Here is a 27,208-nt window from a genome sequence, read left to right as displayed (position 1 = left end):
GGAAAGCCAAGGGCAACAGGTGGAGCCCAGGATATGTCTTAGAAAATATTTATTCCTTGCTAATGTGTTTCAGACTATTGAAGTCCTACTGAAGCTACTGGCAGGGAAGGTACTGGCAAGTGAAGCCATTGAAGCTACTGGCAAGGCAAGTATTGGCAGGTCAAGGCGGTGAAGCTACTGGAAGTTGAAATTCTGGCAGGCGAAGCAATTAGAGCTACCATCAGGGACGGTACTGGCAAATTAAGCCATTGAAGCAATTGGCAGAGAAGGTACTGGCAAGTGAAGCCATTGAAGCTACTGGCAGGAAAGGTACTGGCAAGTGAAGCCGTTGAAGCTACTGGCAAGGCAGGTACTGGCAGGTGAAGCCGTTGAAGCTACTGGCAAGGCAAGTACTGGCAGGTGGAGCCGTTGGAGCTACTGGCAAGGCAAGTACTGGCAAGCGAAGCCATTGAAGCTACTGGCAGGGAAGATACTGGTAAGTGAAGCCATTGTAGCTACTGGCAGGGAAGGTACTGGCAAGTGAAGCCGTTGAAGCTACTGGCAAGGCAGGTACTGGCAGGTGAAGCCGTTGAAGCTACTGGCAAGGCAAGTACTGGCAGGTGAAGCCGTTGAAGCTACTGGCAAGGCAAGTACTGGTAGGTGAAGCCATTGAAGCTACTGGCAGGGAAGTTACTGGCAAGTGAAGCCATTGAAGCTACTGGCAGGGAAGGTACTGGCAAGTGAAGCCATTGTAGCTACTGGCAGGGACGGTACTGGCAAGTGAAGCCATTGAAGCTACTGGCAGGGAAGGTACTGGCAGGTGAAGCCGTTGAAGCTACTGGCAAGGCAAGTACTGGCAGGTGAAGCCGTTGAAGCTACTGGCAAGGCAAGTACTGGTAGGTGAAGCCATTGAAGCTACTGGCAGGGAAGGTACTGGCAAGTGAAGCCATTGTAGCTACTGGCAGGGAAGGTACTGGCAAGTGAAGCCATTTAAGCTACTGGCAAGGAAGGTACTGGCAAGTGAAGCCATTGTAGCTACTGGTAGGGAAGGTACTGGCAAGTGAAGCCGTTGAAGCTACTGGCAAGGCAGGTACTGGCAGGTGAAGCCGTTGAAGCTACTGGCAAGGCAAGTACTGGCAGGTGAAGCCGTTGAAGCTATTGGCAAGGCAAGTACTGGTAGGTGAAGCCATTGAAGCTACTCGCAGGGAAGGTACTGGCAAGTGAAGCCATTGTAGCTACTGGCAGGGAAGGTACTGGCAAGTGAAGCCATTGAAGCTACTGGCAGGGAAGGTACTGGCAAGTGAAGCCATTGTAGCTACTGCCAGGGAAGGTACTGGCAAGTGAAGCTGTTGAAGCTACTGGCAAGGCAGGTACTGGCAGGTGAAGCCGTTGAAGCTACTGGCAAGGCAAGTACTGGCAGGTGAAGCCGTTGAAGCTACTGGCAAGGCAAGTACTGGTAGGTGAAGCCATTGAAGCTACTGGCAGGGAAGGTACTGGCAAGTGAAGCCATTGTAGCTACTGGCAGGGAAGGTACTGGCAAGTGAAGCCATTTAAGCTACTGGCAAGGAAGGTACTGGCAAGTGAAGCCATTGTAGCTACTGGTAGGGAAGGTACTGGCAAGTGAAGCCGTTGAAGCTACTGGCAAGGCAGGTACTGGCAGGTGAAGCCGTTGAAGCTACTGGCAAGGCAAGTACTGGCAGGTGAAGCCGTTGAAGCTATTGGCAAGGCAAGTACTGGTAGGTGAAGCCATTGAAGCTACTGGCAGGGAAGGTACTGGCAAGTGAAGCCATTGTCGCTACTGGCAGGGAAGGTACTGGCAAGTGAAGCCATTGAAGCTACTGGCAGGGAAGGTACTGGCAAGTGAAGCCATTGTAGCTACTGCCAGGGAAGGTACTGGCAAGTGAAGCCGTTGAAGCTACTGGCAAGGCAGGTACTGGCAGGTGAAGCCGTTGAAGCTACTGGCAAGGCAAGTACTGGCAGGTGAAGCCGTTGAAGCTACTGGCAAGGCAAGTACTGGCAGGTGAAGCCGTTGAAGCTACTGGCAAGGCAGGTACTGGCAAGTGAAGCCGTTGAAGCTACTGGCATGGCAAGTACTGTCAGGTGAAGCCGTTGAAGCTACTGGCAAGGCAAGTACTGGCAGGTGAAGCCGTTGAAGCTACTGGCAGGGAAGATACTGGTAAGTGAAGCCATTGTAGCTACTGGCAGGGAAGGTACTGGCAAGTGAAGCCGTTGAAGCTACTGGCAAGGCAGGTACTGGCAGGTGAAGCCGTTGAAGCTACTGGCAAGGCAAGTACTGGCAGGTGAAGCCGTTGAAGCTACTGGCAAGGCAAGTACTGGTAGGTGAAGCCATTGAAGCTACTGGCAGGGAAGTTACTGGCAAGTGAAGCCATTGAAGCTACTGGCAGGGAAGGTACTGGCAAGTGAAGCCATTGTAGCTACTGGCAGGGAAGGTACTGGCAAGTGAAGCCATTGAAGCTACTGGCAGGGAAGGTACTGGCAGGTGAAGCCGTTGAAGCTACTGGCAAGGCAAGTACTGGCAGGTGAAGCCGTTGAAGCTACTGGCAAGGCAAGTACTGGTAGGTGAAGCCATTGAAGCTACTGGCAGGGAAGGTACTGGCAAGTGAAGCCATTGTAGCTACTGGCAGGGAAGGTACTGGCAAGTGAAGCCATTTAAGCTACTGGCAAGGAAGGTACGGGCAAGTGAAGCCATTGTAGCTACTGGTAGGGAAGGTACTGGCAAGTGAAGCCGTTGAAGCTACTGGCAAGGCAGGTACTGGCAGGTGAAGCCGTTGAAGCTACTGGCAAGGCAAGTACTGGCAGGTGAAGCCGTTGAAGCTATTGGCAAGGCAAGTACTGGTAGGTGAAGCCATTGAAGCTACTGGCAGGGAAGGTACTGGCAAGTGAAGCCATTGTAGCTACTGGCATGGAAGGTACTGGCAAGTGAAGCCATTGAAGCTACTGGCAGGGAAGGTACTGGCAAGTGAAGCCATTGTAGCTACTGCCAGGGAAGGTACTGGCAAGTGAAGCCGTTGAAGCTACTGGCAAGGCAGGTACTGGCAGGTGAAGCCGTTGAAGCTACTGGCAAGGCAAGTACTGGCAGGTGAAGCCGTTGAAGCTACTGGCAAGGCAGGTACTGGCAAGTGAAGCCGTTGAAGCTACTGGCATGGCAAGTACTGTCAGGTGAAGCCGTTGAAGCTACTGGCAAGGCAAGTACTGGCAGGTGAAGCCGTTGAAGCTACTGGCAGGGAAGCTACTGGCAAGTGAAGCCGTTGAAGCTACTTGCATGGCAAGTACTGGCAGGTGAAGCCGGTGAAGCTACTGGCAATGCAGGTACTGGCAAGTGAAGCCGGTGAAACTACTGGCAGGTAAGGTACTGGCAAGTGAAGCCGTTGAAGCTACTGGCAGGGAAGCTACTGGCAAGTGAAGCCGTTGAAGCTACTGGCAAGGAAAGTACCGGCAGGTGAAGCCGGTGAAGGTACTGGCAAGGCAGGTACTGGCAAGTGAAGCCGGTGAAACTACTGGCAGGGAAGGTACTGGCTAGTGAAGCCGTTGAAGCTACTGCCAGGGAAGCTACTGGCAAGTGAAGCCGTTGAAGCTACTGGCAAGGCAAGTACCTGCAGGTGAAGCCGGTGAAGCTACTGGCAGCTGAAATTCTGGTTGGCGAAGCAATTAGCGCTACTGTCAGGGAGGGTACTGGCAAATTAAGCCATTGAAGCATTTGGCAGAGAAGGTACTGGAAAGTAAAGCCATTGAAGCTACTGGCAGGGAAAGTACTGGCAGGTGAAGCCAGCAAAAAGAGCAGGAAACCCAAAATAACAAGGGAGGAAAGCCAAGGGCAAGAGGTGGAGCCCAGGATATATCTTAGAAAATATTTATTCCTTGCCAATGTGTTTCAGACTATTGAAGTCCTATTGAAGCTACTGGCAGGGAAGGTACTGGCAAGTGAAGCCGTTGAAGCTACTGGCAAGGCAAGTATTGGCAGGTGAAGCCGGTGAAGCTACTGGAAGCTGAAATTCTGGCAGGGGAAGCAATTAGAGCTACTGTCAGGGACGGTACTGGCAAATTAAGCCATTGAAGCAATTAGCAGAGAAGGTACTGGCAAGTGAAGCCATTGAAGCTACTGGCAGGAAAGGTACTGGCAAGTGAAGCCGTTGAAGCTACTGGCAAGGCAGGTACTGGCAGGTGAAGCCGTTGAAGCTACTGGCAAGGCAAGTACTGGCAGGTGGAGCCGTTGGAGCTACTGGCAAGGCAAGTACTGGCAAGCGAAGCCATTGAGGCTACTGGCAGGTAAGATACTGGTAAGTGAAGCCATTGTAGCTACTGGCAGGGAAGGTACTGGCAAGTGAAGCCGTTGAAGCTACTGGCAAGGCAGGTACTGTCAGGTGAAGCCGTTGAAGCTACTGGCAAGGCAAGTACTGGCAGGTGAAGCCGTTGAAGCTACTGGCAGGGAAGCTACTGGCAAGTGAAGCCGTTGAAGCTACTGGCAAGGCAAGTACTGGCAGGTGGAGCCGTTGGAGCTACTGGCAAGGCAAGTACTGGCAAGCGAAGCCATTGAGGCTACTGGCAGGTAAGATACTGGTAAGTGAAGCCATTGTAGCTACTGGCAGGGAAGGTACTGGCAAGTGAAGCCGTTGAAGCTACTGGCAAGGCAGGTACTGTCAGGTGAAGCCGTTGAAGCTACTGGCAAGGCAAGTACTGGCAGGTGAAGCCGTTGAAGCTACTGGCAGGGAAGCTACTGGCAAGTGAAGCCGTTGAAGCTACTTGCATGGCAAGTACTGGCAGGTGAAGCCGGTGAAGCTACTGGCAATGCAGGTACTGGCAAGTGAAGCCGGTGAAACTACTGGCAGGTAAGGTACTGGCAAGTGAAGCCGTTGAAGCTACTGGCAGGGAAGCTACTGGCAAGTGAAGCCGTTGAAGCTACTGGCAAGGAAAGTACCGGCAGGTGAAGCCGGTGAAGGTACTGGCAAGGCAGGTACTGGCAAGTGAAGCCGGTGAAACTACTGGCAGGGAAGGTACTGGCTAGTGAAGCCGTTGAAGCTACTGCCAGGGAAGCTACTAGCAAGTGAAGCCGTTGAAGCTACTGGCAAGGCAAGTACCTGCAGGTGAAGCCGGTGAAGCTACTGGCAGCTGAAATTCTGGTTGGCGAAGCAATTAGCGCTACTGTCAGGGAGGGTACTGGCAAATTAAGCCATTGAAGCATTTGGCAGAGAAGGTACTGGAAAGTAAAGCCATTGAAGCTACTGGCAGGGAAAGTACTGGCAGGTGAAGCCAGCAAAAAGAGCAGGAAACCCAAAATAACAAGGGAGGAAAGCCAAGGGCAAGAGGTGGAGCCCAGGATATATCTTAGAAAATATTTATTCCTTGCCAATGTGTTTCAGACTATTGAAGTCCTATTGAAGCTACTGGCAGGGAAGGTACTGGCAAGTGAAGCCGTTGAAGCTACTGGCAAGGCAAGTATTGGCAGGTGAAGCCGGTGAAGCTACTGGAAGCTGAAATTCTGGCAGGGGAAGCAATTAGAGCTACTGTCAGGGACGGTACTGGCAAATTAAGCCATTGAAGCAATTAGCAGAGAAGGTACTGGCAAGTGAAGCCATTGAAGCTACTGGCAGGAAAGGTACTGGCAAGTGAAGCCGTTGAAGCTACTGGCAAGGCAAGTACTGGCAGGTGGAGCCGTTGGAGCTACTGGCAAGGCAAGTACTGGCAGGTGGAGCCGTTGGAGCTACTGGCAAGGCAAGTACTGGCAAGCGAAGCCATTGAAGCTACTGGCAGGGAAGATACTGGTAAGTGAAGCCATTGTAGCTACTGGCAGGGAAGGTACTGGCAAGTGAAGCCGTTGAAGCTACTGGCAAGGCAAGTACTGGCAGGTGAAGCCGTTGAAGCTACTGGCAAGGCAAGTACTGGCAGGTGAAGCCGTTGAAGCTACTGGCAAGGGAAGTACTGGCAGCTGAAGCCATTGAAGCTACTGGCAGGGAAGCTACTGGCAAGTGAAGCCGTTGAAGCTACTGGCACGGCAAGTACTGGAAGGTGAAGCCGGTGAAGCTACTGGCAATGCAGGTACTGGCAAGTAAAGCCGGTGAAACTACTGGCAGGGAAGGTACTGGCAAGTGAAGCCGTTGAAGCTACTGGCAGGGAAGCTACTGGCAAGTGAAGCCGTTGAAGCTACTGGCAAGGCAAGTACCGGCAGGTGAAGCCGGTGAAGCTACTGGCAGCTGAAATTCTGGTTGGCGAAGCAATTAGCGCTACTGTCAGGGAAGGTACTGGCAAGTGAAGCCGTTGAAGCTACTGGCAAGGCAGGTACTGGCAGGTGAAGCCGTTGAAGCTACCGGCAAGGCAAGTACTGGCAGGTGAAGCCGTTGAAGCTACTGGCAAGGCAAGTACTGGCAGGTGAAGCCATTGAAGCTACTGGCATTGATGGTACTGGCAAGTGAAGCCGTTGAAGCTACTGGCAAGGCAAGTTCTGGCAGGTGAAGCCGTTGAAGCTACTGGCAAGGCAAGTACTGGCAGGTGAAGCCGTTGAAGCTACTGGCAAGGGAAGTACTGGCAGCTGAAGCCATTGAAGCTACTGGCAGGGATGCTACTGGCAAGTGAAGCCGTTGAAGCTACTGGCACGGCAAGTACTGGCAGGTGAAGCCGGTGAAGCTACTGGCAATGCAGGTACTGGCAAGTAAAGCCGGTGAAACTACTGGCAGGGAAGGTACTGGCAAGTGAAGCCGTTGAAGCTACTGGCAGGGAAGCTACTGGCAAGTGAAGCCGTTGAAGCTACTGGCAAGGCAAGTACCGGCAGGTGAAGCCTGTGAAGCTACTGGCAGCTGAAATTCTGGTTGGCGAAGCAATTAGCGCTACTGTCAGGGAGGGTACTGGCAAATTAAGCCATTGAAGCATTTGGCAGAGAAGGTACTGGAAAGTGAAGCCATTGAAGCTACTGGCAGGGAAAGTACTGGCAGGTGAAGCCAACAAAAAGAGCAGGAAACCCAAAATAACAAGGGAGGAAAGCCAAGGGCAAGAGGTGGAGCCCAGGATATCTCTTAGAAAATATTTATTCCTTGCCAATGTGTTTCAGACTATTGAAGTCCTATTGAAGCTACTGGCAGGGAAGGTACTGGCAAGTGAAGCCGTTGAAGCTACTGGCAGGGATGGTACTGGCAAGTGAAGCCGTTGAAGCTACTGGCAATGCAGGTACTGGCAAGTGAAGCCGGTGAAACTACTGGCAGGTAAGGTACTGGCAAGTGAAGCCGTTGAAGCTACTGGCAGGGAAGCTACTGGCAAGTGAAGCCGTTGAAGCTACTGGCAAGGAAAGTACCGGCAGGTGAAGCCGGTGAAGGTACTGGCAAGGCAGGTACTGGCAAGTGAAGCCGGTGAAACTACTGGCAGGGAAGGTACTGGCTAGTGAAGCCGTTGAAGCTACTGCCAGGGAAGCTACTAGCAAGTGAAGCCGTTGAAGCTACTGGCAAGGCAAGTACCTGCAGGTGAAGCCGGTGAAGCTACTGGCAGCTGAAATTCTGGTTGGCGAAGCAATTAGCGCTACTGTCAGGGAGGGTACTGGCAAATTAAGCCATTGAAGCATTTGGCAGAGAAGGTACTGGAAAGTAAAGCCATTGAAGCTACTGGCAGGGAAAGTACTGGCAGGTGAAGCCAGCAAAAAGAGCAGGAAACCCAAAATAACAAGGGAGGAAAGCCAAGGGCAAGAGGTGGAGCCCAGGATATATCTTAGAAAATATTTATTCCTTGCCAATGTGTTTCAGACTATTGAAGTCCTATTGAAGCTACTGGCAGGGAAGGTACTGGCAAGTGAAGCCGTTGAAGCTACTGGCAAGGCAAGTATTGGCAGGTGAAGCCGGTGAAGCTACTGGAAGCTGAAATTCTGGCAGGGGAAGCAATTAGAGCTACTGTCAGGGACGGTACTGGCAAATTAAGCCATTGAAGCAATTAGCAGAGAAGGTACTGGCAAGTGAAGCCATTGAAGCTACTGGCAGGAAAGGTACTGGCAAGTGAAGCCGTTGAAGCTACTGGCAAGGCAAGTACTGGCAGGTGGAGCCGTTGGAGCTACTGGCAAGGCAAGTACTGGCAGGTGGAGCCGTTGGAGCTACTGGCAAGGCAAGTACTGGCAAGCGAAGCCATTGAAGCTACTGGCAGGGAAGATACTGGTAAGTGAAGCCATTGTAGCTACTGGCAGGGAAGGTACTGGCAAGTGAAGCCGTTGAAGCTACTGGCAAGGCAAGTACTGGCAGGTGAAGCCGTTGAAGCTACTGGCAAGGCAAGTACTGGCAGGTGAAGCCGTTGAAGCTACTGGCAAGGGAAGTACTGGCAGCTGAAGCCATTGAAGCTACTGGCAGGGAAGCTACTGGCAAGTGAAGCCGTTGAAGCTACTGGCACGGCAAGTACTGGAAGGTGAAGCCGGTGAAGCTACTGGCAATGCAGGTACTGGCAAGTAAAGCCGGTGAAACTACTGGCAGGGAAGGTACTGGCAAGTGAAGCCGTTGAAGCTACTGGCAGGGAAGCTACTGGCAAGTGAAGCCGTTGAAGCTACTGGCAAGGCAAGTACCGGCAGGTGAAGCCGGTGAAGCTACTGGCAGCTGAAATTCTGGTTGGCGAAGCAATTAGCGCTACTGTCAGGGAAGGTACTGGCAAGTGAAGCCGTTGAAGCTACTGGCAAGGCAGGTACTGGCAGGTGAAGCCGTTGAAGCTACCGGCAAGGCAAGTACTGGCAGGTGAAGCCGTTGAAGCTACTGGCAAGGCAAGTACTGGCAGGTGAAGCCATTGAAGCTACTGGCATTGATGGTACTGGCAAGTGAAGCCGTTGAAGCTACTGGCAAGGCAAGTTCTGGCAGGTGAAGCCGTTGAAGCTACTGGCAAGGCAAGTACTGGCAGGTGAAGCCGTTGAAGCTACTGGCAAGGGAAGTACTGGCAGCTGAAGCCATTGAAGCTACTGGCAGGGATGCTACTGGCAAGTGAAGCCGTTGAAGCTACTGGCACGGCAAGTACTGGCAGGTGAAGCCGGTGAAGCTACTGGCAATGCAGGTACTGGCAAGTAAAGCCGGTGAAACTACTGGCAGGGAAGGTACTGGCAAGTGAAGCCGTTGAAGCTACTGGCAGGGAAGCTACTGGCAAGTGAAGCCGTTGAAGCTACTGGCAAGGCAAGTACCGGCAGGTGAAGCCTGTGAAGCTACTGGCAGCTGAAATTCTGGTTGGCGAAGCAATTAGCGCTACTGTCAGGGAGGGTACTGGCAAATTAAGCCATTGAAGCATTTGGCAGAGAAGGTACTGGAAAGTGAAGCCATTGAAGCTACTGGCAGGGAAAGTACTGGCAGGTGAAGCCAACAAAAAGAGCAGGAAACCCAAAATAACAAGGGAGGAAAGCCAAGGGCAAGAGGTGGAGCCCAGGATATCTCTTAGAAAATATTTATTCCTTGCCAATGTGTTTCAGACTATTGAAGTCCTATTGAAGCTACTGGCAGGGAAGGTACTGGCAAGTGAAGCCGTTGAAGCTACTGGCAGGGATGGTACTGGCAAGTGAAGCCGTTGAAGCTACTGGCAGGGAAAGTACTGGCAGGTGAAGCCAGCAAAAAGAGCAGGAAACCCAAAATAACAAGGGAGGAAAGCCAAGGGCAAAAGGTGGAGCCCAGGATATATCTTAGAAAATTTTTATTCCTTGCCAATGTGTTTCAGACTATTGAAGTCCTATTGAAGCTACTGGCAGGGAAGGTACTGGCAAGTGAAGCCATTGTAGCTACTGGCAAGGCAAGTATTGGCAGGTGAAGCCGGTGAAGCTACTAGCAGCTGAAATTCTGGCAGGGGAAGCAATTAGAGCTACTGTCAGGGACGGTACTGGCAAATTAAGCCATTGAAGCAATTGGCAGAGAAGGTACTGGCAAGTGAAGCCGTTGAAGCTACTGGCAAGGCAGGTACTGGCAGGTGAAGCCATTGAAACTACTGGCAAGGCAAGTACTGGCAGGTGAAGCCGTTGAAGCTACTGGCAAGGCAAGTACTGGCAAGTGAAGCCATTGAAGCTACTGGCAGGGAAGGTACTGGCAAGTGAAGCCATTGTAGCTACTGGCAGGGAAGGTACTGGCAAGTGAAGCCGTTGAAGCTACTGACAAGGCAGGTACTGGCAGGTGAAGCCGTTGAAGCTACTGGCAAGGCAAGTACTGGCAGGTGAAGCCGTTGAAGCTACTGGCAAGGCAAATACTGGCAAGTGAAGCCATTGAAGCTACTGGCAGGGAAGGTACTGGCAGATGAAGCCATTGAAGCTACTGGCAGGGACGGTACTGGCAAATTAAGCCATTGAAGCAATTGGCAGAGAAGGTACTGGAAAGTGAAGCCGTTGAAGCTACTGGCAGGGAAGCTACTGGTAAGTGAAGCCGTTGAAGCTACTGGCAAGGCAAGTACCGGCAGGTGAAGCCTGTGAAGCTACTGGCAGCTGAAATTCTGGTTGGCGAAGCAATTAGCGCTACTGTCAGGGACGGTACTGGCAAATTAAGCCATTTAAGCATTTGGCAGAGAAGGTACTGGAAAGTGAAGCCGTTGAAGCTACTGGCAAGGCAGGTACTGGCAGGTGAAGCCATTGAAACTACTGGCAAGGCAAGTACTGGCAGGTGAAGCCGTTGAAGCTACTGGCATGGCAAGTATTGGCAAGTGAAGCCATTGAAGCTACTGGCAGGGAAGGTACTGGCAAGTGAAGCCATTGTAGCTACTGGCAGGGAAGGTACTGGCAAGTGAAGCCGTTGAAGCTACTGGCAAGGCAGGTACTGGCAGGTGAAGCCGTTGAAGCTACTGGCAAGGCAAGTACTGGCAGATGAAGCCATTGAAGCTACTGGCAGGGACGGTACTGGCAAATTAAGCCATTGAAGCAATTGGCAGAGAAGGTACTGGAAAGTGAAGCCGTTGAAGCTACTGGCAGGGAAGCTACTGGTAAGTGAAGCCGTTGAAGCTACTGGCAAGGCAAGTACCGGCAGGTGAAGCCTGTGAAGCTACTGGCAGCTGATATTCTGGTTGGCGAAGCAATTAGCGCTACTGTCAGGGACGGTACTGGCAAATTAAGCCATTTAAGCATTTTGCAGAGAAGGTACTGGAAAGTGAAGCCATTGAAGCTACTGGCAGGGAAAGTACTGGCAGGTGAAGCCAGCAAAAAGAGCAGGAAACCCAAAATAACAAGGGAGGAAAGCCAAGGGCAAAAGGTGGAGCCCAGGATATCTCTTAGAAAATATTTATTCCTTGCCAATGTGTTTCAGACTATTGAAGTCCTACTGAAGCTACTGGCAGGGAAGGTACTGGCAAGTGAAGCCGTTGAAGCTACTGGCAAGGCAAGTATTGGCAGGTCAAGGCGGTGAAGCTACTGGAAGCTGAAATTCTGGCAGGCGAAGCAATTAGAGCTACCATCAGGGACGGTACTGGCAAATTAAGCCATTGAAGCAATTGGCAGAGAAGGTACTGGCAAGTGAAGCCATTGAAGCTACTGGCAGGGAAGTTACTTTCAAGTGAAGCCTTTGAAGCTACTGGCAGGGAAGCTACTGGCAAGTGAAGCCATTGAAGCAATTGGCAGAGAAGGTGTTGGAAAGTGAAGCCGTTGAAGCTACTGGCAGGGAAAGTACTGGCAGGTGAAGCCAGCAAAAAGAGCAGGAAACCCAAAATAACAAGGGAGGAAAGCCAAGGGCAAGAGGTGGAGCCCAGGATATAGCTTAGAAAATATTTATTCCTTGCCAATGTGTTTCAGACTATTGAAGTCCTATTGAAGCTACTGGCAGGGAAGGTACTGTCAAGTGAAGCCGTTGAAGCTACTGTCAAGGCAAGTACTGGCAGGTGAAGCCGTTGAAGCTACTGGCAAGGCAAGTACTGGCAGGTGAAGCCATTGAAGCTACTGGCAGGGATGGTACTGGCAAGTGAAGCCGTTGAAGCTACTGGCAAGGCAAGTACTGGCATGTGAAGCCGTTGAAGCTACTGGCAGGGATGGTACTGGCAAGTGAAGCCAGCAAAAAGAGCAGGAAACCCAAAATAACAAGGGAGGAAAGCCAAGGTGCAAGAGGTGAAGCCTAGGATTTATCTTAGAAAATATTTATTCCTTGCCAATGTGTTTCAGACTACTGAAGTCCTATTGAATCTACTGGCACGGAAGGTACTGCCAAGTGAAGCCGTTGAAGCTACTGGCAAGGCAAGTACTGGCAGGTGAAGCCGGTGAAGCTTCTGGCAGCTGAAATTCTGGCAGGGGAAGCAATTAGAGCTACTGTCAGGGACGATACTGGCAAATTAAGCCATTGTAGCAATTGGCAGAGAAGGTACTGGCAAATGAAGCCATTGAAGCTACTGGCAGGAAAGGTACTGGCAAGTGAAGCCATTGAAGCTACTGACAGGGAAGGTACTGGCAAGTGAAGCCATTGAAGCTACTGGCAAGGCAGGTACTGGCAGGTGAAGCCGTTGAAGCTACTGGCAGGGATGGTACTGGCAAGTGAAGCCGTTGAAGCTACTGGCAAGGCAAGTACTGGCAAGTGAAGCCGTTGAAGCTACTGTCAGGGATGGTACTGGCAAGTGAAGCCTTTCAAGCTACTGGCAAGGCAAGTACTGGCAGGTGAAGCCGTTGAATCTACTGGCAAGGCAAGTACTGGCAGGTGAAGCCATTGAAGCTACTGGCAGGGAAGCTACTGGCAAGCGAAGCCGTTGATGCTACTGGCACAGCAAGTACTGGCAGGTGAAGCCGGTGAAGCTACTGGCAAGCCAGGTACTGGCAAGTGAAGCCGGTGAAACTACTGGCAGGGAAGGTACTGGCAAGTGAAGCCGTTGAAGCTACTGCCAGGGAAGCTACTGGCAAGTGAAGCCGTTGAAGCTACTGGCAAGGGAAGTACCGGCAGGTGAAACCGGTGAAGATACTAGAAGCTTAAATTCTGGCAGGCTAAGCAATTAGAGCTACTATCAGGGATGGTACTGGCAAATTAAGCCATTGAAGCAATTGGCAGAGAAGGTACTGGAAAGTGAAGCCTTTGAAGCTACTGACAGGGAAAGTACTGGCAGGTGAAGCCAGCAAAAAGAGCAGGAAACCCAAAATAACAAGGGAGGAAAGCCAAGGGCAAGAGGTGGAGCCCAGCATATATCTTAGAAAATATTTATTCCTTGCCAATGTGTTTCAGACTATTGAAGCTACTGGCAGGGAAGGTACTGGCAAGTAAAGCCATTGTAGCTACTGGCAAGGCAAGTATTGGCAGGTGAAGCCGGTGAAGCTACTGGCAGCTGAAATTCTGGTAGGGGAAGCAATTAGAGCTACTGTCAGGGACGGTACTGGCAAATTAAGCCATTGAAGCTACTGGCAGGAAAGGTACTGGCAAGTGAAGCCGTTGAAGCTACTGGCAAGGCAGGTACTGGCAGGTGAAGCCGTTGAAGCTACTGGCAAGGCAAGTACTGGCAGGTGAAGCCGTTCCGGGAAAATGGCGTTGGAGGCTGCAGTGCTGTGTGAGTCTCCGCGACTCAATAGAATTTAGCTTAGAAGTTTTACTGTTTTATTGACCTATTTTAAGCAGTTTTATTGTTTTATTGTTTTACTCTTTCACTTGTTTTTAATTGCTCTTACTGCCTCTGCATTTCCAGCTTGCAGTTTTGCAGCTCTTGACGTGCTGCCTCCTTCCTTGAACTGCAAACTGCTTTTTATCAAGAATTTAATTAATACTTGGCAGCTTTCGAGTTTTAGTTGCCACTCCCTGAAAGGGGTTTTAAACTTTTTAGTAGGGTGGACTTTTTTAGCTTGCTTACCTCTTGGTCATTTGACTGACCATGAGAAGGAAACGAGTTTTATCACCTCCACAAAATGCAAGTAACGTGCCTCGTGCTAAACAGTGCAGGCTCGACAGTTTTATTGCTCGGCAGCCTCCTCTTGCCGTCTCTGCTGCTTCTCCGAGAGATGAAATCACGTTGTCTAACAGATATGCTCCTCTGGCCGAGGGAGGCGAAGTTACCGGTGAGTCTATCTTAGGGGACGCTGGCGTTTCTCAAACAAACCAGCCAACTGACAAATCCACGGAAAACTCCCAAAGTGAAGCTTCTTCCTTTGAATTACTGGCTGAGCAATGTTTTCTAACAGCGAGGACACTCCAATCGATTAGCTCTAACTTAGAAACTGTGCTTAGCTCTTTAAATAAACTGTTGACCTGGCTCCCAGAAAAGCTTCTCTGCCAAGGCATCCAGGCTCAACCTCCACCCCGCCCTCCCCGTTTAGATCTGGTCTTCGAACCTCACTGCAATAATGGAGGCTGTTTATCTACAACCCCCAATAGTGGACCAGATATTGGAATAATAGAGCGAAAAAATGGTGGCCTAGTTCTTCAGCCCTGCTCGATGGTTATAGATGTACATCCCCATGGAGGACAACACCCATTCTGGGCATCGGTTCAAAGTGCTAACTTAAACCTCAAATGGCTGCTAAATATTCAGCCATCATATTTATTGGCTGTGGAACTACTTTTCTCTTCACCTGTTTATAAGAGGTACCTATTGAAGTTTACTAAACCTACCACCCCAAATTTACTAATGAAGGAAAAACTTTTTCTGCACACTGTGGGGATCTACCCATCACGGCTTTTTAAAGATCTCCAGGTTAAACCATTAATATCCATCAAAAGCCGCTCTAATTCTACCCTCCAGCTGCAGTGTAATGCCCCCAAACTGAGTAGCAGCAAATCCATGGCTTTTTCAACTGCGGTGACTGAAGAAGTAGATTTACCACCCAAAAGCTTTATACCATCCTCCTGCCTACTGTGTGAAGACCAGCCTCAAAGCATTCAGCAATCTCCGAGCAGGCCCTCCGACTCCCTTATCTTGGAACAGGAACTGTCTCCTGATTCACTTCATTCGGGGGTGGAGGTCGATTTCTTTTGTGCTCAGCCCTTGGTCGAAGGGCAACATACCATCTCTACCTTGCAAGATCTGATAACTTTTGGCCAAGACACTCCTGTGAAAGTTGACAATGTTCGTCCGACGTCGTGCCTCTATCCAGGAGTGCTGCATACATCAGTGGGGAGCAAGACGTCATCCATCCCATCCTGCCAACTGCCACAGCTGTCTGGAGGGCTGCCTAATGCTAATCAAGTAGGGCCGGCATCAGAGTTAATATTGCCCAATATCATCGATTCCGACCCACAGCTTCCATCGAACCACATGACAGCAAAAAGGAACGGCTGCATTCAGAGGGACATGGATGGATCACTGATCGGGATTACCCCACTGGATTGATGCCAGTGGCCCCAGGGTGATTCCTACCTCAGGATCATATCCTGGAATATTGCAGGCTGGGCAAACAAACGTTGGGATAGCTGCTTTTGTCAATATATCTCTTGCTTTGATGTAATCTTGCTTCAGGAAACCTGGGCCATGGACACTGTTGTTGTTAATGGATTTTCCTCCTACTCTTTGAATGCTCACCGGGTAAATAAGAAAGGCCGTCCAAGGGGTGGCCATGCCATTCTGGTGTCCTCTTCACTGATAGCTAAGGTTACTGAATTAGAAAACTGTGAACAACTGGTGTTTGGAATTTGCTTGGAAATTAATGCTAGTCACTTTATTTTTGTGAATGTTTATATCCCTCCTGCTAAATCCAATGAGCAGATCAAGAAACTCTGGCATAAAGTAGAGAGCTATTTATCCACTCAAATTATTAGGTTCCCTGATGCATATTTATATATTCTGGGTGACTTTAATGCCAGGATTGGCTCCAATAACAACGATCTAGAAGCAAGATACCCTATCTTGAGCGAACTTAGGGAAAATCGAAATTTTCCACACAGAAACTCAAAAGATCAGTTTCTGAATTATGCTGGCTTTTGCCTGGCTCAACTTCAGCTCAGTCTAGATTTAATTATTTTAAATGGGGTGGACCTTTGGGAAGGCTCAGGTGAATTTACCTTCTCAAATTTATTTGGTTCAAGCACAATAGATTATGGGCTGGCGTCTAGAAATGCCTTCCAGTTAGTTTATCATTTTTATATAGGTACCAGAACCTGTAGCGATCACCAGCCTTTAACCCTTACTTTATGTGCCCCAACTCCTAATTTAAGACCACCCCATACCCATTTAACTGATATCCTGTTTGAGTGCCCACACAGAATAAGGGTAAAATGGTCTGATAAATTAAGCAGTCTTCTAGAGGAAAGATTAAACTCCGATTCAATAATTCGATTAAGATCAGCAATTTTGTGCAAGGAATCGGCTGCATCCTCTATAAAAGCATATGATGATTTAATCGACTCCTTCCAAGATGCTTTAACTCATGCAGGCAGGTCAGCCCCAGACAATACTGCCCCTACGATCTATAAGGGCCCTACTTGGTTTGATAGAGAATGTTACCTGAAGAAAAATGAGTTAAGGGAGTCTTATATAACCTACAGAAAATCGGGCTACAATTATCTCCCTTCGACCTATTTTCAGCTAAAAAAGCAATATAAGTCCCTCATAGCCCAAAAAAGACGCCAAGCTGAACGAAACTCCTGGTCCCTGCTGTTAAACGCCTCCTTGAATAATGACTCAAAAATGTTTTGGCAGATTGTGTCGGGCGCCTTACGATCCAACTGCCAAGCACCCAGTTGTACAATTCCAGCTCAGGTCTGGGAGGATCATTTCAGAGCCATTTTCACCGACCCAGACACTATACAATCAGCTCAGGCTGATATGCAGGATGTCACTTTCTCTTCCCTCCCCCCCTGGAATTCAGTTTCTAAGGAGGAAGTGATTGAATTAATCCAACAACTTAAAGGGGGTAAGGCACCCGGCATAGATTTCATCCCTGCTGAATTTATTAAAATCAATCAGGATTGGTGGGCCCCTTTGTTAGCTGCTCTTTTTACCGTTATAAATCAATCTGGCAAAATCCCTGACAGTTGGAGACACGCAATTGTGGTTCCGATATACAAAAAGGGACATCCAAAGGATCCTGGGAATTTTAGACCTATCAGCCTCCTCTCAATAATAGGCAAGCTCTATGCTCGATTTCTATCTAATAGACTAACTGACATCCTCGAGGCCAATAATGTTGTCACGGAAGCCCAAGCTGCCTTTAGAAAGAATCATTCCACTTCTGATCATGGTCTGATTCTTTTTCACTTAGCCGAGAAACATCTTAAGTTTCTACGTAGCAAACTGTTTGTCGCCTTCATGGATCTGAAGTCCGCTTTCGACTCCATCCCTAGAACTAAACTATGGGAGAAATTAGATAAAATCCTGGTGGACAAAAGACTTCTTAATCTTATAATGGTTCTTTACAGCGACAGCAGGATGCAAGTTAGATGTGGCACACAGGGACAGCTTTCTAATGAAATTCCTATGTCTAGAGGAGTAAGACAGGGCTGTATCCTCGCGCCTACACTATTTAACCTATACATAAATGATATTGAGGAGGCCCTGTCTGACCATGAAGGACACTTGCCCAAACTTGGCGCAAGGAAAATTCCTATTTTACTTTACGCAGACGATGCTGTTATTCTCTCCCGCTCTAGACCTGGTTTGAAACATCTTTTAATGAAATTCTCCAACTTTTGTTTGACCAACGAACTGAAAATTAATTTTGAGAAATCTAAAGTCATGGTCTTTGAAAATAGATTTTCTCAACGTCGGTGGTCCCTTGATGGGCATATCCTGGAACAGGTGAAAATTTTCTCTTACCTGGGGCTGCTATTCCATCATACCCTGTCCTGGAGTGCCCATAGATCGGCCACCCTTAATAAAGCTTCAGTCAGTTCAGCTGTAATAACACGCTTTTTCTTTACTAAAGGGGGAATGTTTATACCGTCTGCCATCAAAGTGTTTAATGCCAAGTCTGCAGCCCAGCTTTTATATGCCTCCAATATCTGGATAGGGGGATTAACATCTGAGATAGATAGGCTGCAGACAAGGTTTTTGAGGACCCTTCTTCAACTCCCAAAGTGTGTCCCTAATTCGGTACTTTTGTTGGAAACCGGGGAAAGCTCTCTTTCGCTTAGGGCTTGGTGGTCTGCCTTAAAATTTTGGATGGAAGTTAGTCTCTTTGGGAGGGGCTCAGGTCTGCTTCCCTGTCTGGCTCAGGACAACTACGTGAACAGCTGGTCCAAGCTTCTTGCCAGGAAGGCAGCTTCAATAGGTCTCTCCTCTTCCCTCCTCCTTAATCTGGGCTTGAATTTTGCTTTTAAAGCTATCAAACAAAGACTGTGGGATATAGCCTTCTGCGACTTACGTGCTCGCTCTCATGTTTCTTGCTCTCCCAGTGCATTGCACGTTCATTACGTTGGGCCTCTTCAGCTGGCTGACTATCTAAAGAACTTGTCGGTCGCTAAATATCGTATTGCCTTCTCCAAGGCCAGATGCAATGTTTACTCTATTGAATTACTTCAGGGCAGATATGCTGGTATCCCTTATCAGGAACGACGGTGCCCCTGTAGGAATACGGAAGTGGAGACGATGGAGCATATCCTTCTGTCCTGTAGCTTTTATAATCAGGCCCGCCATCTTATGATTACCCCATTGTTGAGCAAACTGCCCAGAACTTCAGGCAAATTTTATGTTAAGTTTCTGTTGGAAGACAAGTCTTCAAGTGTAACTTTGGCTGTTGCTAAATTTCTTACAGTGGCGGCCAAGATTAGAGCTCTTTGTGTATTAGACTAAAGTTGATAATAGCTCTAATTGTATGATTTCATGTCTGATTCTTGTGTTTGGTTGTTTGTTGTTTGTTTGTTTTCTATTTATGGATCTATAGATCGCAATAAAGAAAGTAAAGTAAAGTACTGGCAAGTGAAGCCATTAAAGCTACTGGCAGGGAAGGTACTGGCAAGTGAAGCCATTGTAGCTACTGGCAGGGAAGGTACAGGCAAGTGAAGCCGTTGAAGCTACTGGCAAGGCAGGTACTGGCAGGTGAAGCCGTTGAAGCTACTGGCAAGGCAAATACTGGCAAGTGAAGCCATTGAAGCTACTGGCAGGGAAGGTACTGGCAAGTGAGGCCATTGTAGCTACTGGCAGGGAAGGTACTGGCAAGTGAAGCCGTTGAAGCTACTGGCAAGGCAAGTACTGGCAGGTGAAGCCGTTGAAGCTACTGGCAAGGCAAGTACTGGCAGGTGAAGCCATTGTAGCTACTGGCAGGGAAGGTACTGGCAAGTGAAGCCGTTGAAGTTACTGGCAAGGCAGGTACTGGCAGGTGAAGCCATTGAAGCTACTGGCAAGGCAAGTACTGGCAGGTGAAGCCGTTGAAGCTACTGGCAAGGCAAGTACTGGCAGGTGAAGCCATTGAAGCTACTGGCAGGGAAGCTACTGGCAAGTGAAGCCGTTGAAGCTACTGGCACGGCAAGTACTGGCAGGTGAAGCCGGTGAAGCTACTGGCAAGGCAGGTACTGGCAAGTGAAGCCGGTGAAACTACTGGTAGGGAAGGTACTGGCAAGTGAAGCTGGTGAAGCTACTGGCAGGGAAGCTACTGGCAAGTGAAGCCGTTGAAGCTACTGGCAAGGCAAGTACCGGTAGGTGAAGCCGGTGAAGCTACTGGCAGCTGAAATTCTGGCAGGCGAAGCAATTAGCGCTACTGTCAGGGACGGTACTGGCAAATTAAGCCATTGAAGCAATTGGCAGAGAAGGTACTGGAAAGTGAAGCCATTGAAGCTACTGGCAGGGAAAGTATTGGCAGGTGAAGCCAGCAAAAAGAGCAGGAAACCCAAAAATAACAAGGGAGGAAAGCCAAGGGCAAGAGCTGGAGCCCAGCATATATCTTAGAAAATATTTATTCCTTGCCAATGTGTTTCAGACTATTTAAGTCCTACTGAAGCTACTGGCAGGGAAGGTACTGGCAAGTGAAGCCGTTGAAGCTACTGGCAAGGCAAGTATTGGCAGGTGAAGCCGGTGAAGCTACTGGAAGCTGAAATTCTCGCAGGCGAAGCAATTAGAGCTACCGTAAGGGACGGTACTGGCAAATTAAGCCATTGAAGCAATTGGCAGAGAAGGTACTGGCAAGTGAAGCCATTGAAGCTACTGGCAGGGAAGGTACTTTCAAGTGAAGCCTTTGAAGCTACTGGCAGGGAAGCTACTGGCAAGTGAAGCCATTGAAGCTACTGGCAAGGCAGGTACTGGCAAGTGAAGCAGTTGAAGCTACTGGCAGGGATGGTACTGGCAAGTGAAGCAGTTGAATCTACTGGCAGGGAAGATACTGGCAAGTGAAGCCATTGAAGCTACTGGCAGGGAAGGTACTGGCAGGTGAAGCCATTGAAGCTACTGGCAGGGATGGTACTGGCAAATTAAGCCATTGAAGCAATTGGCAGAGAATGTACTGGCAAGTGAAGCCATTGAAGCTACTGGCAGGGAAGGTACTGGCAAGTGTAGCCGTTGAAGCTACTGGCAGGGAATGTACTGGCAAGTGAAGCCATTGTAACTACTTGCAGAGAAGGTACTGGCAAGTGAAGCCGTTGAAGCTACTGGCTGGGATGGTACTGGCAAGTGAAGCGGTTGAAGCTACTGGCAAGGCAAGTACTGGTAGGCGAAGCCATTGAAGCTACTGGCAGGGAAGCTACTGGCAAGTGAAGCCGTTGAAGCTAATGGCACGGTAAGTACTGGCAGGTGAAGCCGGTGAAGCTACTGGCAAGGCAGGTACTGGCAAGTGAAGCTGGTGAAGCTACTGGCAGGGAATGTACTGGCAAGTGAAGCCGTTGAAGCTACTGGCAGGGAAGGTACTGGCAAATTAAGCCATTGAAGCAATTGGCAGAGAATGTACTGGCAAGTGAAGCCATTGAAGCTACTGGCAGGGAAGATACTGGCAAGTGAAGCCTTTGAAGCTACTGGCAGGGAAGCTACTGGCAAATGAAGCCATTGAAGCTACTGGCAGGGAAGGTACTGGCAAGTGAAGCCATTGAAGCTACTGGCAGGGAAGGTACTGGCAAGTGAATCCGTTGAAGCTACTGGCAAGGCAAGTATTGGCAGGTGAAACCGGTGAAGCTACTGGCAGCTGAAATTCTGGCAGGCGAAGCAATTAGAGCTACTGTCAGGGAAGGTACTGGCAAATTAAGCCATTGAAGCAATTGGCAGAGAAGTTACTGGCAAATTAAGCCATTGAAGCAATTTGCAGAGAAGGTACTGGCAAGTGAAACCGTTGAAGCTGCTGGCAAGGCTAGTACTGGCAGGTGAAGCCGTTGAAGCTACTGGCAAGGCAAGTACTGGCAGGTGAAGCCATTGAAGCTACTGGCAAGGAAAGTACTGACATGTGAAGTCAGCAAAAAGAGCAGGAAACCCATAATAACAAGGGAGGAAAGCCATGGGCAAGGGGTGGAACCCAGGATATATCTTAGAAAATATTTATTCCTTGCCAATGTGTTTTAGACTATTGAAGTCCTTCTTCAGGGAATTTGAAATAAATGTGTGGTTCACAAAGTGATCCCCTTTGTGAAGCCGGTGAAACTATTGGCTGGTCAAAAAAAGCCAAGGGCAGGGGTTGGAACCAAGGATATGGCTTATAAAATATTTCATTTTTGTAAACGGGGAGAGGAGCGGTTGAAGGGAAAATCATATAAACATCAGGGTATGAACAGATGTGCTTCAAATTTTGCCAATCTAAAGCCCTACTTGTGGTGTTATACTGATAAATTTCATGTCTTTACCTTAAAAAACAAGAGATTAATGGGTTTTTTTGTAAATTCCTACGTGTAGTCTTTGAAAAAAAGTCTGAATTTCTGAATTGATCTGAATCGATTCGGAGCGACCCGACACACCTTGCAACGATTTGGACCGACCTGATCTGCTTTAGAGAGGTCCGAATCACCCCGATCTGGATCAGTTTTGAGTTTCGGATCCAGAGCAGTGCACAACCCTACTGGCAGGTCCATGCCCTACCCAGTAGCTCCAACAGCTTTGCGTGCCTGTACCAGTAGCCGGCAAATCTACTGGCAGCTGAAATACTTGCAGGTGAAGCTGTTGAAGCTACTGGCAAGATAAGTACTGGCAAGTGAAGCCATTGAAGCTGCTGGCAGGGAAGGTACTGGCAAGTGAAGCCATTGAAGCTACTGGCAAGGCAAGTACTGGCAGGTGAAGCCGGTGAAGCTACTGGCAGCTGAAATTCTGGCAGGCGAAGCAATTAGAGCTACTGTCAGGGACGGTACTGGCAAGTGAAGCCATTGAAGCTACTGGCAGGGAAGGTACTGGCAAATGAAGCCATTGAAGCTACTGGCAAGGCAAGTACTGGCAAGTGAAGCTGGTGAAGCTACTGGCAAGGCAAGTACTGGCAAGTGAAGCCGTTGAAGCTACTGGCAAGGCAAGTACTGGCAAGCGAAGCCATTGAAGCTACTGGCAGGGAAGATACTGGTAAGTGAAGCTGTTGAAGCTACTAGCAGGGAAGGTACTGGCAGGGAAGGTACTGGCAAGTGAAGCTGGTGAAGCTACTGGCAAGGCAAGTACTGGCAGGTGAAGCTGGTGAAGCTACTGGCAGCTGAAATATTGGCAGGCGAAGCAATTGGAGCTACTAGCAGTGAAGATATTGGTAAGTGAAGCCGTTGAAACTACTGGCAGGGAAGGTACTGGCAAGTGAAGCCGTTGAAGGTACTGGCAAGGCAAGGACTGGCAGGTGAAGCCGGTGAAGCTACTGGCAGCTGAAATACTGGCAGGCGAAGCAATTGGAGCTACTAGCAGTGAAGATACTGGTAAGTGAAGCCGTTGAAGCTACTGGCAGAGAAGGTACCTGCAAGTGAAGCCATTTAAGCTACTGGCAGGGAAGATACTGGTAAGTGAAGCTGTTGAAGCTACTAGCAGGGAAGGTACTGGCAGGTGAAGCAATTGAAGCTACTGACATGGAAGGTCCTGGCAAGTGAAGCCGTTGAAGCTACTGGAAGGGAAAGTACTGGCAGGTGAAGTCAGGAAAAACAGCAGGACACCCAAAATAACAAGGGAGGAAAGCCAAGGGCAAGGGGTGGGGCCCAGGATATATCTTAGAAAATATTTATTCATTGCCAACAATAGAACTTCCTCTTAGCTCAGATACAATGGCTGAGTTCAGACGACGCGCTAATCAACAGGGTGGGGTAATCGGAACAGAATGGGAAACAACCCTTGATTAGCGTGTCTTCAGAACTCAGCCAATGTTTATTCACTGAACTTCTTCTCAGATTCAGCTGTGATTTAGCTAGGGTGACCATATGAAAAGGAGGACAGGGCTCCTGTGTCTTTAACAGTTTCATAGAAAAGGGAATTTCAGCAGATGTCCTTTGTAATATGGAGAACCTGGGGAAATTTCCTCTTCATCACAACAGTCAAAGCTGCAGGAGCTATACTAGAGTGACCAGATTTAAAAGAAGGTAGAGCACCTGCAGCTTTCACTGTTGTGATGAAGAGGAAATTTCCCCAGGTTCCCCATATATACAAATGACACCTGCTGACATTTCCTTTTCAATACAACTGTTAAAGATACAGGAGCCCTGTCCTCCTTTTCATATGGTCACCCTAATTTAGCTATCAGGTGACATGTGTGCATGTGTGAACTCAGTAGACATAGGTATAGCTAAAATCCATCCTATAGAGAGCTAAAATAAACTGCGACCCTGTTCAGATTACACACTAAGCCACAGCGGTTAAGCATTTTGAGCTAAACATTATGGCCTAGCATACCATGCGAACCATGACTTAGCGTGTGATGAGAACCATTCCTAACCATGGTGGCTACATAACTGCAATTTAAACACACTCACTAACCATTTGGTGCAAAAGGGTTTAGTGGCTTAGTGTGTTGTCTGAACAGGCCCCGTGTAAACTGGACCTTTCTGGCAAAAGGTGCAGAAACTTCAGCCAAATAAACTGTATTCTTGGGGACAATTTGACATAATAATTTGTGAACTTTAAACATTTTTAATTATGGATTTTGGAAGATCTCTGTCCCATTCACCACAGCGTATATTTTTTGCTGTCCCTTGAAAACAGGAATGGCTCCATCTTGTACTTTTCTGCCTTTTGACATTTTCCTAACCTTTACATTTGAGTGGATCTTTTGGCATTTTTTGAAGGCTGAGCAGATCTTCTGCTCACTTGAACATATGCTACATTAGCAGCTTTAAAAACTAAAATCACAACTTTGAGAGGCAGTGTGGTGTAGTGGTTAGAGTGTTGGACTGGGATCAGGGTTCTAGTCCCCACATGGGCATTGAAGCTCACTGGGTAACTTTGGGCCAGTCACAGACTCTCAGCCCAACCTACTAACAGGGTTGTTTTGAGGATAAAATGGAGAGGAGGATTATGTAGGCTGCCTTGGGTTCCTTGGAGGAAAAAGGCAGGCTATAAATGAAATGAAATAAATAAATAAACTTTCTTACATATAATTAATATACCTTCCTCTGTCTTCCTTATTGAGTAACAGTGTCTTTGTTTTGCAAATACTCAAAATTCTACAAATTGAATCAGAAGGCTATAAGCAAATCTGTGTCTTCTGCACTGCCACAGAATTCCTGCAAGACAGATGTCTCATTCGGAGAGACCTCATCGAGACAAAGATTACAGACATAGGGAGAGTGCCAGCAGATATATAGATGAAAGAAGTCGGAAACCGTGCCTATCAAATCGAAGGTAAGATGTTCTTGTTTCTTTTTAAAGAAAATAGGCCAGAAGTGGGGAGTGAAATAATCCACAATGGTGCCTATTCTGTGTCACATTTCTCCATCATGGATATATCTAGGGCAAAATGAAGTTGTTCACTGTCCCCATGGTTACAACTGTCTCTAACCTTTCCCCATTGTATGGCATTACAATAGTTCTACTTTACTAGAAAGGAGTACATTCTCATCCACAAAAGTGACTGAGGCTGCAGTCCTAGCTACTGTAAAGCGATATGAATTGGCACCAGCTTCTATTTTGCCTCCTTTTATCAATGAAAAATTCTAAAATCCACAGCCAGACAAAGCCTTTATTAGGACTAACCAAAATGCACAAAATACAGGTATGGCCTAACTGTGGGTTTTGGCATTTTTCTTATAGACCAACACAGCTTAGTTTGATTTATAAATGAGTTCCTGAAACCAGGTAAGATGAACATAACATCATCATTCCAACAAAGCAAAATACCATTCATTATTATACTTTGTCAGCATATTGCACTCATGTGATTATCAATTTAGATGAGAATCCTGAGCATGGTGGGGGTGGAGGAATATGAACAGCAGACATGTATTTTTAAAAGAAAGGAAGGGTGGGAAGGAGGAGGAGGAGGTTTAAGAATGCTTAACCGGAAATTAAACTAAAAAACGTGTGGGGAAAGGGGAGGACTTGGGGAATACAGCTATTTGAAGAGAGGGTGAAAGCTAACAACTGGATTCTGAAATAAACAAAAGAAGAATCAGCCTTGGCTAATAACATTTCGTTAGTTGACTATAGGCCTATATCCATTTACCTGGGAGCAAGCTCCGTTGAACTCAGTGGGACTTGCTTCTAGGTAGGCATGTATAGGAGTGTGCTGTAAATTCCTCCAGATTGCAAATATGATTCTGGAAGTTTTATTCTCAATTCCTTTTCTAATAATGCATAACATGGAGTTTGCCTTCTTGACAGAGGCCACACACTGGGTTGCCATTTTCATCGATCTGTCCACCACAACCCCGAGATTTCTTTTTTGTTTGGTCACCACCAGCTCAGATCCTATCAGGTTATTCTTGAAATTGGGTTGTTGCCCCATCTTGCTTCACCTTACACTTGCTTACATTAAACCACATCTGCCATTTGGATGCCCACTCTCCCATTTTGGAGAGATCCTTTTGGAGCTCTTCACAATCCCTTTTTTTTTAAAACAAGCTTACACAATTTGGTGTCATCAACAAACTTGGCCACTTCACTGCTCACTCCTACTTCCAGATCATTTATGAACAAGTAGAAAAGAATTGGTACCCAAATCAATCCCTGTGGGGACCCCATTGTTTACTTCCCTCTATTGGGAGAATGACTGCTCAGTTTGTTCAGGAGTCTTTGATGAGGGGCTTTATCAAAAGCCTTTTGGAAGTCCAAGTAAACAGTGCCCACCAGATCACTCCTGTCTACATGTTTGTTAATATTCTCAAAGAATTCCAGAAGATTAGTGAGACAGGACTTGCCTTCGTGGAAGCCATGTTGGGTTTTTTTCCAGTAGGACATGTTCTTCTATATGCTTACTAATTTTGTCTTTAATAATGCTTTCAACCAATTTACCTGGAACAGATGTCACTAACTGGCCTGTAATTCCATGGGCCACCTCCCTGGATCCCTTTTAAAAAATTGGTGTGACATTGGCCATCTTCCAGTGCTCTGGTACAGAGGCTGAACTTAGGAACATGTTGCATATTTGGTTAGAACAGGGGTCCCCAACCCCCGGGCCACGGACTGGTACCTGTCCATGGCCTATTAGGAACCGGGCTGCGCAGGTGAGCTCCTTTCACCCACCCCACCCCAGCATACCTGGGCACAGGGTGCCATCTCACCTGCCCAGTCGAAGCGAAACCAGGACGCTGGGGTGGGGCGGGGTGGCTTCGGAACGGTGCTTCCAAAAACCATTCCCTCAACTGCGACACACACACACACACCCAGTCCGTGGAAAAATGGTCTTCCACGAAACCAGTCCCTGGTGCCAAAAAGGTTGGGGACCGCTGGGTTAGAAGATCCACAATTTCATAATTGAGTTCTTTGAGAACTCTAGGATGGATACCATCCAGGTCTGGTGATTTATTTGCTTTCAATTTGTCAATAAGGTTGATCTACTGCAGATCTACATTCTGTCTGTCCTAGACAGTATTGGGACTGTCTTTTATACATTCTAGGCAGAACCCTCTTACCAATGACCTTTTAACATACCATTGGTTGCCAGTCCATTAGGCCTATAACTATGAGCCAATGAGAGTAAATATAATGTTCATAAACAAGCTGACCCAACTGTAAACCTGCTACAGTCGTAACTGCCCTCTTGGTAACAACAGTAGTAGGTTTGCTGACAGCTAACAGGATGCTAATGTTAGGCCTAAGTTACAAAGTAACTATTAAGCTACAGTTGAAGGTAATCTTTTCACCTCTCACCTTTAACCACTTATAATCTCAACGATGCTATGTTACATAACACACATTTCTTTATGATTTTTTAAAAACATTTTAATAATTTTTAGTTTCTCCACATAAACAGGATAAAATAACCCTTCCCCCTTTTTAATATGTGTCTTAAAATCCAGGTGCTTATTCTTTGTGCCACCTTTCTATATAAAATTAGATAGCAGCAATTCTATGCCTACTTGAAAGTGAACTTTCCATGGTCATCCTCTCACTTTCTTCTCTG

The 27,208-nt window shown here is 48.0% G+C and overlaps 1 protein-coding gene across 2 annotated transcripts in view; it reads left to right on the top strand.

Moving 5' to 3' along the window:
• The window catches only part of BCL2 (BCL2 apoptosis regulator), a 480,191-nt gene that overhangs the window by 432,520 nt on the left and 20,463 nt on the right, over positions 1–27,208 (top strand). The window contains exon 2 of one of the 2 annotated variants that reach the window (XM_063130276.1): positions 24,367–24,489. The exons of the other annotated variant lie outside the window; for it this stretch is intronic. Coding sequence (XP_062986346.1) covers positions 24,383–24,489 — 107 coding nt within the window. The 5' untranslated portion in view covers positions 24,367–24,382. The remainder of the gene's footprint in view (positions 1–24,366; positions 24,490–27,208) is intronic. 2 annotated transcript variants of the gene reach the window in all.

The sequence above is a fragment of the Elgaria multicarinata genome, chromosome 7, assembly GCF_023053635.1.
Source record: "Elgaria multicarinata webbii isolate HBS135686 ecotype San Diego chromosome 7, rElgMul1.1.pri, whole genome shotgun sequence".
In the NCBI taxonomy this organism is placed as follows: domain Eukaryota; kingdom Metazoa; phylum Chordata; class Lepidosauria; order Squamata; family Anguidae; genus Elgaria; species Elgaria multicarinata.
The sequence above is the reverse complement of the archived record's forward strand: the minus strand, read 5'-3'. Positions and strand labels throughout refer to the sequence as shown.